Raw genomic sequence first — 14,850 nt, forward strand, 5'->3', positions numbered from 1 at the left:
ACTCACTTTGTAGACCAGGCTGGCCTCGAACTCAGAAATCCGCCTGCCTCTGCCTCCGGAGTGCTGGGATTAAAGGCGTGCGCCACCACGCCCGGCTAGCATTTTTTAAAAGTACGCACTATGTGTGTACATACACAGGTGGAGGCCAAGACAGCCTCAGATATCATCCTTCTTTAAGACAGTCTCCTGCTGCCCTGGATCTCACTCAACAAGCAGGCGAGGCTGACTGGCAGGGAGTTTCAGGAATCCTGTTTCCACCGCAGCACTGGAATTAGAAGCACCACAGTGCCCGGCTCCTTCCATGGGCACTGGGCTCAGGTTCTGGTTCTCAGATTTGTGAGCAAAGCACTTCATCACTAAACCACCTCCTCCGATCCCAATGAAACATTTTTTATTTACAAGTTTTTCTGTAAAATTAGTAAAACTTTTGGGGCCAGAGAGATGGCACAGCAGATAAAACTGCTAGCCACACAAGTGTGACAATCCAAGTTCCATCCCTGGAACCCACATGGAAAGCTAGATCCAGTGCTGCACACTGTAATCCTAGTGTCTAAACAGCAAGATGGGAGATAGAGACAAGAACTACCCAAGGCTCCTGGACCAGCTGAGACTGCCTCAACAGGGAGGAAAGCCAAACCCAACTCCCAAAAGCTGTCCTGACCTCCGCATGCACTCACAAACACATGCACATACACACTTTTTAAAGGAACAAATTGCGATATTACAAAAACAAATGTTTCTTAAGTGGAGCTATACACAGTACAGAATGTAAAACTTGACTAAGTTTTGAAAATAATCTTGCTCACAAGTACAGGAGGCACCTTAGGAAAGATCATTAGTCTGGTGGCTTTAGACACTAAGTACAGGGGGCTAGAGAGATGGCTCAGTGGTTAAGAGCACTGACTGTTCTTCCAGAGGTCCTGAGTTCAATTCTCAGCAACCACATGGTGGCTCACAACCATCTGTAATGGAATCTGATGTCCTCTTCTGGTGTGCCTGAAGACAGCTACAGTGTACTCACATTAAATAAATAAATAAATAAATAGTAAAAAAGGGACAATAAGTACATATACATTAACATGGGCAGATACTCATCTTTTTGAACTTCAATTTTTGTCTGTGGATGTAAGCACTAGGCCAATTTCTAAAGTCTTTTAAAATATGCCAGCCAGGCTTGGATATGCTAGTCAAAGTTAGCACACACTTGGACTGTAATCCCTGCACTTGGGAAGGTAAAGGCAGGAAGATCAAGATTTCAAGACCACATCACCTATAAGAGACTGTCTCAATAAAAATACAAAAACAAAAAGAAAGAAAGGGCCAGGGAGATGCTCCGTGGTAAAGAGTGCTTTCTGTTCTGGTAGAGGACAGGAGTTCAATTCCTAGCACACACTACCTGTAACTTCACCTGCAGGGGAACCCCATGTCTCTGACTCTCAGCCACCTGCATTCATATACACACATGTATACATCTAAGTAAAAATAAGTGTTTTTTTACAAAAAAAATAAAATCCACAGAAACTTCAAAGGATAGAAAGTTCAAGCTTGGCGTGATGGAACACAGCTGTAACCCCAGTACTAGAGAGACAGAAAGAGGCTTACAGTGTGTATGGACCTGTCTCAAAAGCCCAACCCTACCCTCTCCGACCCAGAGAAGGTCTAACAGTTTTACAAGTGTAAATACATAGGGAAGCTTAAAAGAAAAGAACAAGAACTGAAGACCATTTTCCAGAAACAAATCTGCAACCTATACTTTTCATAAAAACCTGCTAGCGCTAAATAATTTAGGGCCCAAAGGAAAAAGCCTTTCTTCTAACTACTATCCTCCAATGTTGATTTACCAAAGCTCTGTTCAGGCTCTTGAATCGTAGCTGTCTGGTCTTGTCCAGTCACCAGCAGCACGTTACCATACAGCGCCACTTAAAGCTCATCACTTTCATTATCACATCTTCTGGAAAAAATACGTTCAATGCAAAACGACATGTTCTGAAGCTCAATCATACTTTATGGTTCAGTTTTTATACAGACTCTATTTTTAAAGAGAAAAACATAACTATGCAGAAATAATCAACATAGCTTTAACCTTCAAGCCAAATGCTAACACAAAGGACAGACTAAGCAACATTAGCAAAACTTCTGGATGCTATCACAGTGCAACTTCAGACTGGGGCACTCAACAAGTCCCATTCCCAGTCCTCTTGTCTCCTCAGGAATTAACACTTACATAGATCACAGACTGTTAAATGTGAGTACTGAACCATCTCAACTCTCCAGCACTTCCACGTGATTTTCCATTTGATAAAACTGTGACTCTAAAGAGGTGTCGACACACATATGTACATATAGAAATATGTGTGCATACTTTAAATATTTTTTTTAATTTGATATATACTGATGTTTTGACTGCATGTATGTCTGTGTGAGGGTATCAGATCCTCTGGAACAGGAATTAAAGATAGTTGTGAGCTATCATGTGGGGTGTGTACTGGGAATCGAACCCAGGTTCTCTGGAAGAGCAGCCAGTGAGCTTAACCCCGAGCCATTGTCTCCAGCCCCACCCCACACACCTTTTTTTTTTTTTTTGGACCCAGGGTCTTTGTACATAGCTCTGACTGTCCTAGAATTCACTATGTATACCAGAATGACTCTGAACTCACAGAGATCCGCTTGCCTCTGCTTCCTGGGATTAAAGGCGTGTGTGTGTGTGTGTGTGTGTGTGTGTGTGTGTGTGTGTGTGTAAACTGTACTCATACTGACACTAAACATATAAACAAAAAAATTTAAAGTTAAAAAGAAAAAAAAATACTTAGAAACTAGGCCAGGAGTGTTAGCTTATACTTCTAATCCCAGTACCTAGGAAGCGGAATCAAGAATCAATATTTTAAGGCTATCTCTATTTAACCTATTTAACCCTAGGTTTACTCTGTTTATCTATTTAATCTGTTTAACTCTATGTCAAGACAAAAACTGTTTCTAATATTAAAACCTAAAAATAGCCAGATGTGGTAGTACACATCTTTAATCCCACAACTCAGGAAGCAGAGACTAAACAAATTTACCCATATCATAAAATTTTACACAGTCCTTTGAAAGCTTTTATAGGGACATGGAAACATGGGAAAATCTCAGAAATGTAACAAATTTATAAAAGAAAAAAATTCTGTAAAAATCCCACTGTTTCTGCCAGGCACGGTGGTGCACACCTTTAATCCCAGCACTTGGGAGGCAGAGGCAGGCAGATTTCTGTGAGTTTGAGGCCAGTCTGGTCTACAAAGAGAGTTTCAAGACAGCCAGGGCTACATAGAAAAAACCAATGGGGGGGGGGGAGGTTGGGGGGGTAGGACCCCACTGTTTGTTTAAAAAAGAAAAAATATGTGTTACTTTCATAATTTAAGATACCATACTGCCATGTCTTTAACAAAAAAAAACTCAAGCTTTTCTAAATAAAAGCAACTGTGGTATATAGAGAGTCTTGCTACATCAAATTCTATCCTTGACCAACTAGACTGTTTCCTGGATGAGGGTCAGGAATGCAGAGTCCCAGGCCCCACCCAAGACCTACCAGATTCTCTCACTTAACAAACCCTCTAAATGCCAGTTTAAACTTTGAGGATCACTAGTTCACCAGTCCACCAGTTTGAGAGCTACTTGAGATGAAGGAAAGGAGCTGGAGAAAGAGCTCAATTGGTCCAGTGCTTACCTTGCAAGCATGAAGACCTAATTCAACCCACCAAAATCCACATTACAAACATCAACCAACAAAAACAGGTCAGGCAGGGGTAATTCCAGCTCTGGGAAGGCAGAAATAGGCAAGTACCTGGGGCTATCTGCGAAGGTGTAAGATAGCTAGCCTAGCCTACATGGCCAGTTCCAGAACAAAAACAAATGTGGAAAGGGTCTGAGGAATGAATAACCCCTTAGGCTGGCCTCTGGCCTTGCAAGCACACAAGCACGTGCACACACACAGTTACAAACTGAGAGACTTGTAAAAAAAAAAAAAAAAAAGTATTTTGAGATTCTGGAGTTATAAAAAGATGTGAAATTATAAACCGCTCCAAGATATAAAGAATGGCTAATTACTGACCCTCTGTGGTGTCACTGTTGGTCTGGAGTGAATATTCAGGTAGACAGGATTTACACAGTATTCTCAAGGCGTTGGGTTTCATCTCCAGTACCAGAAGGGGAGAAAAATAAAAGGAGCCAAATGCTAAAAACTTTACAGGTTACAAGTCAATAATGCAGTAAATGTCTCAAAGATGATGCTCCCCATCAAATTTCTTAGAGCCACTTAGGAAGCAGGATCTGGGGGTAGAGGAATGAACTCTAGATGCTTCTAGAGAGGGAATTCATTTGGAGTATGAGCATTAAGTAATGAGGACTTCTACATTTTCTTTTATGCATTTTATGATACAACAGTTGTATTTTTCTTTTTTCTCAAAAAAATGCTACAGACCCACACAGCTGTTCAAAGCAGATCTAAAGAAGGAAGTAGTCCTGAGGACGGTACCGCAATGCCTATAACCCTAACATCAGAGAGACTAAGCAGGTGGACTGCTCAAAGTGTGAGCAGCCTGGGCTAGCAAGGTCCTATCCCTAAAAATAAAACAAAAAAACAGGAAATTACAAAAATTCAGACCCCATCCTATTCAATGCAGCACTGGAGAATTAAATTAGCCTTGTTCAAAGTTGCCTTTCCAGAGCTGGAGGAAAAAGAGCAGTAACGTAAGCTCTCTGGCATCAGACTCATCTAAACACTTATCCACCAACCATTCCAAAAGATATAGAGAAAAAGATCCAGAGTTACTACTGAGTCCTTGTGTCACAAGTGTGTCACCTTGTGTCATGTCCTGTCCCCATGCCACCACACCATCCCTGGTAGACCCCAAGACTTGGAGCATGCTGAGTGAGCACACTGCCCACCACTGTTGGTTCTGACGGCTATGTGTAGGTAGTGCCACCACTGCTCTCAGCAGGGCCTGCATCCCCAGGGACATGTCACAACGTCATTATTAGAACCCTTTCCCCCTTTTAGAAGCTGCTGTGGGAAGGAACACTGTGGGGGACAGCATGAGGCTGCTTTCCAGTGCTCCTAGCGACTACTCCCACCTATTTCCTTCCAGCACAAAATGTGCTAATCACGAAAACACTTCACAATGACTTGCTTGTTACAATCCCCCTCCTAACAAACCTAATGGACATCAGAATTAACAACTTCTTTAGAAACCGTGATTAAAATTTAGGCTCTGTTTTCAAACTAAAACTCAATCTGCTTTTCTTTGACTGTTCCAGGTTAATCATTAAGGAAATAATTTTTTCACAGTTTATGTTTGAATACAACATGAATTCTAAGGGGAAAGACTCTAAGGGGACCAATGTGATCATGATTTATCAGTTTATTATATGTACACAACCAGCTAAGCACATATTAAATAAAAGCAAATTTTTCTATCGTAAGAGCCATCAAAAAGTTTAGCCTTGATTTAATCCTACTTTAAAATATTTTTTATCTTGTGTGTACAAATATTTTGCCTGCATGTTCATCTATGTACAGTGTGTATGCCTAGTGCCATGATGACCAGAAAAAGACATCAGAGCCCCTGAAACTGGGGTTAAAGATGTGTGTGATGTCTGTCCTGTGGCAGAGCAGTCAGTGCTCTTAACCACTAACCAATCTTCCAAGCCCTTAATCCTATTTCTGACCTTTCAAACTTGAACACCAGTCATACAAAATATTTAATTGCCTTAAATCTCACACATATGCAGTTAATGAAGAATTTCATATCCTCTGGAGGAGTCCTAAGCATACATACACAAAAGAGCACATTTTCCAGGCATAGTGGCAAATACCTAAAACCGCGGCACTTGAAAGACAAAGACACAAGAATCAGAAGGTTCGAGGGCAAGCTAAGCTACAAAATGTAAGCCTCTCTCAAAAATCAAAAACATATAAACTATAAAAGGTACGGGTGATATGCTGGGAATGGTGGCCACGCCTTTAACCCCAGAGCTCGGGAGGCAGATGTAATAAGGCCAGCCTGGTATCAAGTCCTGAATCAAGTTCTAGGATAGCCAGAGACCTTGTCTTGAAAAAAAGTCAAAGTCAAAGTAAAAATGGTAAAAAGTACTGAGTGGGGTTGTATACAGCTATCGTCCTAGTACCTGGGGAAGGGCAGGAGGTGGTTTAAGGCAGAGGATCACTTGCATTTCAAAACCAGCCTTACCGCCTTTAATCCCAGCAGAGGGATTAAAGGGAGGCAGAGGCAGGTGGATTTCTGAGTTTGAGGCCAGTCTGGTCTACAAATGAGTTCCAGGACAGCCAGGGCTATACAGAGAAACTGTGTCTCAAAAAAAAAAAAAAAAAAAACAGCCTGGCAGCATAGAGTCCCTGTCTCATCTCTTCCCCTTAGGCTGGCATGATAGATGCCATCATAGACAACATTAATTAGTATAATGGGAAATAATGTGTACACTCATCCATGCTCACCACACAGAGTAACCAATGCACATAATGTGAAGAAGCCCTCACTCTGACCGAACAATAGCTACCAGAAGCCAGGCACAGCAGCACACGTCTGCTTGGAGGCGCAGGTAAGAGGACTAAAAGTTCAAGGCCAGCCTGAACTACAGTGAGTTCCAGAGTTCCATTCCAGCTAAAGCTATGTGATGAGATGTCTCGGAGAGAAGTTTATTCCATTGAGTGGTACTAGTTAAACGTTACCTTAACACCAACTGAGAGAACGACAGTTTGACACCACACAAATGAGGGCCAGGTTGAGAACCTACACAGGTCTCTCTCGAAACACAATCCTGATTCTCCTAGAAATGCATCTTCAGGTTGTTTTGCTGCTTGAACATTAGCATGTACCTATACAAACCTAGATGACAGCTAGTCACGATGCCTCTCTTGATTAAGTAAGGGCTGCTGTAAACATGGCGTCTAGAAGGCTGCTCCCAGCTTAACACTGCATACAGTTTGTTTACCTTCACTAGAAGGAACACAGACACTAAAATAGTAGAGTATAGTTTAGTAATGGGACAGTCATCTATCGTCATTACCAAGTATAATGCAGTGTAGTAATTCTATGTGACTGGCCTCACAGGGGGTTTGTGTCAGCACCAATAAGACAGCAGCGTGATGTCCTATGAAGGGAAGGAAGTGCTCCGTGACTATCTCATGAGACCAGCATCATCTATGTGGGCTGTGACTGACAAATATCCCTTTTAGCTCCACTGTAATGTCTTCTGCGATTGACAATTTGTTTTATACCTGAGAAGGAAGTAAAGAGATGAAGTTATAAAGTCTTAGGAAGTAAGTTAACCCTGGATTCCAAGTCAGGAGACTATTTAACCTCTGACCTAACTACCTCCACCTATAAAACAAGGATGATACCAATAAAGAGTTATGACAAGAAATAAACTTATTGTGGCTGAAATAAATTCTTCCACAACAAAACAAAATAAGTAAATCAGCTACTTAATTCCCACCCACAGGCCTTTTCCTTTCAGTTAATTCGTTTGGGTCATACAAGTAACTTAATTTAGCAAAAACCTACACAGTACCTACTGCTATAAGGCTCCCCTGCCTTAACAGTGTAACAGACAATCTGCTTACATAGCTTATAGCTGCTTTCCCTGTGGAGTTTACAAGCTTCAGAGGTTGTCTGGCATGGTGGCCTTTGTATGGCTATAACCCTGGCTGTCAGGAGGCTAAAGCAGGAGAATCGCAGAAAATCTAGGAGGCCAATCTAGTATACAAACAAAAATACCCATGGTGGAGTTCCAAACAACAACGAAAGGCCAGGTGTGGTGGTATGCATTTAATTCCAACACTTGGCAAATGGAGACAGGCAGATATGTGAGCTCCAGGTTAGTGAGACTGCATCTAAAAAAGAAAACAGCAGGCACGCACACCGAAGAGCCTCAGAGACTAAGGTAAACTCGGAACAAGTATGTCTTGTGTTTAAACCTAAGAGACCCCAGGTCTCTGGACAGACCACTTCAGGAGTCCCTTATTCCCCAGCTCCTGCAGTGTGTGAGCCTAACACCTAGCACCTGCCTGGAACTCAAGGAGGGAAGGGCAACAAGCCCAATGAAAACACTAAAGACATTTTACTTCCAAATATACTAATTTACCCAATGTTCTTTTGGGAGTAGGGAACAGGTGGGGCCAAAGAAAGATGACAGAAGGAAAGGAAATCACTGTCTTCATTTTTAGTATTTAGTGTATGCACACATGTGCCTGTATGTGTGCAGGACTTGGGTCTCCTTCCCCTTTGTGCACTCTGAGGCTAACTCGGAAGGCAGCAGGGCCATTTGCCTGCTGCGCCATCTCACTGCCCCCCAATCATCCTTCTTTGAAAATACTTCTTTTAGGGGCTGGTGAGATGGCTCAGTGGGTAAGAGCACCCGACTGCTCTTCCGAAGGTCCAGAGTTCAAATCCCAGCAACCACATGGTGGCTCACAACCATCCGTAACGAGATCTGGCGCCCTCTTCTGGTGTGTCTGAAGACAGCTACAGTGTACTTACATATAATAAATAAATAAATCTTTAAAAAAAAAAAAAAAAAAGAAAATACTTCTTTTAACCTCAAAAACTGAAAGCTATGTATGGTGATGCCTGCCTGTAATGCAGGAGTGCTGCTTTGAGTACAAGCAAGGCCAGCCTGGGCTACAGTGATCCTAAGATCCTACCACTGCAGAGGGAGAAAATTGTGGCCTGAAAGATCTTCAAGCTGAGAATAGTTTTTAAGTTTTAAAACCTTACACCACCACCACCAGATATGGGATTAAGCATGATAGCCAGCAAGACCAATCTTTACTATCTTTCCCTTGCCCGGAGATGTCTGCCAGCCCCAGCGTGCTCTACAATGGCGTTTTCCATCTCTCTAAACTAAATATCTTGGTGATTTAAAATTTACATGGTAAGGTCATTTGAAACTTCTTTCCATCTCACTTCTCTGTCTAGTCTTTGAAGTACTAGGCAACTTCTTTACAGAGAAATAATAATACTTACTACAATCGCCTGTTAACGGGGGGGGGGGGGCGGGGGAAGCAAAAAAGAAAAATTGGTCATGCCTATTTTTATTTAGGGGGTGTTCTAACACAAGCATTTTTCCCCCAACAAGTTTAAGGCTCGCAAGGCTGAACAAACGGGGCCTATGTTGAACAAAGCCCACAGCTTAGATGAGCTGTAGACATCCAACACTGGGGGAAGGAGCAGACCAGCAGTCCCCAGGGCTAGCTTGGTGAACAGTGGGCTGGAATAAGACACACCTAACCTTCACAAGAACAGGACAGGCATGAAGTGATGACTCAGGGACTCACTCCAGAATTCCACACATCAGGAAGATGCAATGAGGCGCTCCAGAGATCACTCAGCAGCTAAGAGCACTGGCTGCTCTTAGCAGAAGACCTAGGTTCACTTCCCAGAACCTGCACGCAGGTTCACAGCAGGCTGTTACTTCTGTTTAGGGGAATCAGACTCCTTCTGCTGGCCCTCTATAGACAGCAGGCATACAGAGATGCATATACATTAGACACACAGGGAAAACACTCATACGTATAAAGCAAAAAGGTATAATGACCCCATTTAAAGACTGGGGGAGGGGCAGTAAGCAGTAACACTCCGTTGGGACTCTCTTGATGGAAGTAGTGAACTGACTCTCACAAGTTGTCCTTTGATGGCCACACATGGGCTATCGAATGCATAAACACACACACACAACACAATGTGTATTTTTAAAAGACCTTAAAAAAAAAAAAAAAAAAAGTAAGCCGGGCGTGGTGGCGCACGTCTTTAATCCCAGCACTTGGGAGGCAGAGGCAGGTGGAGGTCTGAGTTCGAGGCCAGCCTGGTCTACAAAGTGAGTTAGTTCCATGACAGCCAGAACTACACAGAGAAACCCTGTCTCAAAAAAACAAAAAAAGAAAAAATAAATAAAAAGAAACCCCAAAACTCCAAGGGCAAAGGAGTTGGCGCAACTTAGCAAGTACTAGGTATTAAGTAACAGTCCGGAAGTATTAAGAAAATCTGGAAGTCTGAAAAGTGGTACAAATCTGCAGGCCTAAGCTGAGAAAGGGCTGAGCACAATTAGTGACGGGTTAGAGGCCACACTGCTGAAACCATCTTCAGAAACAAGCACTAAGGAGTAAAACACCCCGTCTTCCTAGACTAGAAGGTTAAAGCTAGCAGTCTGCTGTCCTTGAAACCACCAAAATCTAAACAGGTTCAATCAAAACTCTGAGGCTGTAAGTGATTGAACATCCCTAGGAAAACTCAAATTTCAATACGCTCAAGTGATAAAAACACAGATCAAATAAAGGAGGGTTTACTTGGACTGCCATGTAGAATAGCTAGAACCTTTCATTAGCAGAAACATAGTTTTAATGCTCATTATTTTACAGAAGTCACTAATCAGTATCACTTTGATACAATGAACCCACTCACACATCCTATATGGGAAACTAGCTAGAAATGAAACTCTTTTTCTCTACCAGGAGTCCCCAACAGTTAATCTCCCAAAATGTAAATCTACAAACTTCAAACTGTAAAGACATTCAATATTTTTGTAAAGATGTCGGCACATGGATTTAGGCAACACTTGACAGGCTGAGGCAAAAGGACTGCTGTGAGTTCCAGACTGGCCTGAAGATGCATAGTGAAAGCTTGTCTTGAGAAACTAACACGAATGAATGTTGAGTCAAAAGTTCTGTGGGTGGGTTGGTGTCCCAATCACTCCACCAGGGCTTCTGCTGGGCCTCAGGAGGCAGCCACCCCAGGCTCCATAGCATCTTGTCTGGCCTCAGTGGGAGAGAAAGCACATAGCCTTACAGAGACTTCAAGTGACAGAGTCAGGGGGATACCCAGGGGGACACCCACCTGCTCAGAAATGAAGGGGAGGGGGATTGGGGAAAAGGGGTGACCAGGAGAAGGACAGTGGTGTGAGGGATGTAAAGTGAGTAAGAAAGCAAACAAACAAAATGGTTACATTCCCTGCCATCTCCAGACAGTCTTGGTTATACTGGGCCTGGAGAGACTGTGCAGTGGTTAAGAGCATTTGTTGTTCATGCAGAAGACACAGGTTCAATTCCCAGCACCCATCTGGCTCGAAAGCATCCATAACTCCAGTTCCAGGGAACCCAACATCTGACTGCATGCATATGATACAGTCATCCATGCACACAAAATATCCAAAGTAGTCAAATATTTTAAAAAGAAAAACAAGACATCAGCATATCTTTTCAATAAAGTCAGTTCCACAACACCAAAATAGTCAGCATACTTATGCCATTAATTGCAATATCAATTGGGACCAGGGAGGGGGGCTGCCACAATTCAAATTACTTAATGTAGGGGGAAAAAAAAAATCAGCCCTGGAAAAGTGGCTCTGAAACCTGGTATGGAGTGCAAGAGTGTTAATTCTCACACAAGACTTATTAAGCATTTATATAGCAGTTACATTGGCCAAGTGCTTCATAATCATTTTATTGGCTGTTTCTAGTCCAAAACAACCCATAGAGAACTTTACAGAAGAGGAACCTAGGCCCAGAGAGGAACCAAAGAAAACCAAATTTACCCCGGAGGAACTAACACCATTCACTTACATGCCGGGGCCTCCTAATCACATTTATCTGCAGTAGGAATGTTGAAAAAAATAGTAACTGTGGTAAGAGTTAAGGAAACAGAGCAATGACTTCCAACAAAATGTTAAGACAAGATTGTGTGTTCACGTTTAAGTACTGGGGCCAACTACAAGACTACATTATACAGGCACAAGTGTAAGGAAGTAAGATTCTCCTGATTGACAGACTTAAAGGGCTAACCATAGGCAACCCCACCCCCGCACCTGATTTTATAATGGCTATCAAAGGGGTCTTAAATAATAAGCAGGTAGGCCCGTTACAAAAATCAAACACTACAGCCCTGCGAAAAGCACCGAGAGCAAGCAGGAAGTTCTGTAGAAGTCAGACTATTAATTCAGCACGCTCAGTCAGTCCACCTTTCGGAAGATAATGGTTCTAACCAGAACTTGTGGTTTAACCAGTGCCTATCTCAGCAGCAGCGATGGATTACATCCAACACTTTGCAAGACAAAAACTTAAGCCATCCTTCGCGGAGAAGGGAAGTTCCTTCCTTCCCTGCCCCCCCCCCCCCATTTAAACCTACCTCTTTTTCTTTGATCTGTGTGCTACATCTTAATGAGAAAAAACTATAAGCTCACCCTGACCGCAGTCAGCCGGGCCGCCTCCTGACCCCAAGTCCCTCACCCAGGGCGACTCCTCTTCCAAACCCGGAGCCGTAGCCGGCAGATCCAACACACATCCCCTCCCCAGCACCCCAGGCCCACCTCCCGGGGCCCACTCGACGACCCACATCCCCAAGCTCCGCACCCCCATCGCACTTCCGCCCGGGTGGCGCGGTGACCAGCCCTCCCCCAGCCCCCACCCCATCTTTGTCTGGCTCCCCCACACCTCAACGTTCCCAACTGCCAACGGCAGCCCTCCCTGGCGCCCCACCGCCCACGCCCACCCGGCGCCGCGCGCGCCCGCAGGCCGCTCACCTTGTCCATGAGCTTCCAGCACTTCTCCACCATCTTCTTGTCCACCGTGCAGGGAGGGTGCGGGCTGAGGTGGTGGTGGTGGTGGTGCGGTTGGAAGGCGTCCTTCATGAGCCCGATCAGGCCGCCCGCTCCGGAGCCCCCAGAGCCGCCGCCGCCGGCGCCCGAGCTCTTCTTCACGTTGCCGGCCATGGCCAGCGGAGGGTCGGGAGCCCGCTCGGCCGCGAGCGAGGGAATGGAGCGGGGCGAGAAGGAGGGGCCTCTCCGGCAACCACCGCCGGCGCTCGCAGCCCAGGGAGTGAGAGGGAGGCGCCCGCCCTGAGGCGCGCCCCGGCGCGGGCGCGAGCGCGGCCGGCGCAACGCGGGGGCGCGCGCCGGAGACGGGCAAGCACGGCACGCCGCGGCGACCCCCCAACGCGCGCACGAGCTCGCGTGCACCCGCGTGCCCCGCGGCTCCCGGAAAGCCTCGACCAAGTTTCCGCGCCCACTGCTCCCGCCCCGACCCACTGGGACGGGCGGGGCGGAGCCCAAAGAAAACTCAGGGCCTGCGCCCTCTGCTGGAGAAGCGAGGAATGGAAGGAAAGAGGTGGGGTCCAAGGTAGAACCTGCGCACTAGGCAGAAGAGAAGCCTGGCCGTCCATGTTCCTTGTGGCCTGGGCTTGTTGCCTCCGGGAGTTGAGTCATGGCTGTGCTCAGATTGACGGGTAGGGATGGAAGGAGTCTTCTAAATGTGGATGTTGAGCTTCGAGTTATCTGCCTCATCTTGTGGGAAGATGGAGAAAGAAAGCCAAAGTTCGTTTTCTTCCCCTTAGTGTTTTTATTTTTGCGGTGATTGGAATTGAACCTACGACCTCACACATCCTAGACAAGCACCCCACCTTGAGCTATATCCCTACTCCACCATCTTGTTTCACCATGTAGCCCTGGCTGCCCCAGAACTCGCTGTGTAGACCAGGGTAGCTCTGAACTCACAGAGATTCACATGCCTCTACCTCCCGAGCGCAGGGATTAAAAATCTCCTTGGTATTTATAACCCTCAAAGGTTGGGAATTCAGGTGCTGCAGCTTTTTGCAGTCTGATTAAGTCCCAGAAAGGTTTAAGGTTAAGGACACTCGCGTCTCACGCGCTTCTTCCAGACTTTTTAACCTTTTTAAAACAAGTAACTTCCTTTTGATCTTTTTCTTTCTGAAGAGCAATTCCTTTTCTGGGAACTGAATATGTACTTTAAAGATATTCTACTGCTCAGCGGAATGCGCTGGCGGCACGAGGCCCCGCCCACAGAGGCTGTGAGCCACTTGCACAGAGGGAACAGAAATTCGGCTCCCGGACACCTTCACTTCCCTAATCTTCAGAATTCATTAGAAGAACTTTGAAAATAGGAACCTCTTTTCCAAAGAAGAAGAAAGTACCCAACCTTGGTTTGCTAATTTTTTTTAGCTCCAGAACCATTTGGTGACATTAAGTACTCAGTTCTGCCACCAAGCCTTTGGCTGGTAGGTTGTTGAACTTATCCAGTACTTGAAGAAAGAAAACAGTCTCTGAACACCAGAGCTATTCAGTCCCACAACTTTGGGTTGCAAATCAATTATCGTTAAGACCTTTTTGAACCTGTATTATAATTTCATGTCAATAGACTGCCCTTTTTTTTTCTTTGTTTTGGTTTTGTTGGTGGTGTTGAGTTTGGGGGTTTTGTTTTCAGACAGGGTCTCCCTATGTAGTCCTGGCTATCCTGGAACTCTTTATGTAGAACAGACTGGCCTTAAACTCACAAAGATGCTCCTGTCTCTGCCTCCTGGGTGCTGGGATCATAGGCATGTATCACTCTGCCCAGACTTTTATCATTTTCTACCTAGAAAAAAAAATCTACCAAAGAAAAATCTAGGCAGCACTCTAAAATTACCATCAAAACTTGGTAAGGCCTGTGCCCCTCCCTAGTTGCAGGCCTTCCGTCTTACTCTCCTAGACTATTGAAACCCTCCTCGCTGACACTGACACTTCAGCCTGTCACCATTCCTAAAGGGTAGCCTGACAGAAACACACACACACACACCAAACCTTTGAACCCTCCCCACTGTTTCATCTGTAATAAAATTAACAGTCACAATCTTACTTAAAATTGTATACTACTTCATGATACATAGACTCTCTGCTGGATAACTTACCAAGTCACACAGTGACAACAGCAACATTTTCTTCCTCATCACTGAGTGTGTTCCCTCTGCCTGGAGTGTGCTTCTAAGATCCACGTCATTCTTCAAAAATCATTTGGGCTGGCCAGGCAGTGGGGGCACA

The 14,850-nt window shown here is 44.7% G+C and overlaps 1 protein-coding gene across 2 annotated transcripts in view; it reads right to left on the reverse strand.

Moving 5' to 3' along the window:
* Cbl (Cbl proto-oncogene) overlaps positions 1-12,905 on the reverse strand; it is an 82,324-nt gene extending 69,419 nt beyond the window's left edge. Inside the window, exon 1 of one of the 2 annotated variants that reach the window (XM_021171454.2) lies at positions 12,562-12,905. In XM_021171454.2, coding sequence (XP_021027113.1) covers positions 12,562-12,750 — 189 coding nt within the window. In that variant the 5' untranslated portion in view covers positions 12,751-12,905. The remainder of the gene's footprint in view (positions 1-12,561) is intronic. The other variant, XM_021171455.2, reaches the window with a different exon arrangement.
* Positions 12,906-14,850: the final 1,945 nt, after the last annotated feature.

The sequence above is a fragment of the Mus caroli genome, chromosome 9 (assembly GCF_900094665.2).
Source record: "Mus caroli chromosome 9, CAROLI_EIJ_v1.1, whole genome shotgun sequence".
In the NCBI taxonomy this organism is placed as follows: domain Eukaryota; kingdom Metazoa; phylum Chordata; class Mammalia; order Rodentia; family Muridae; genus Mus; species Mus caroli.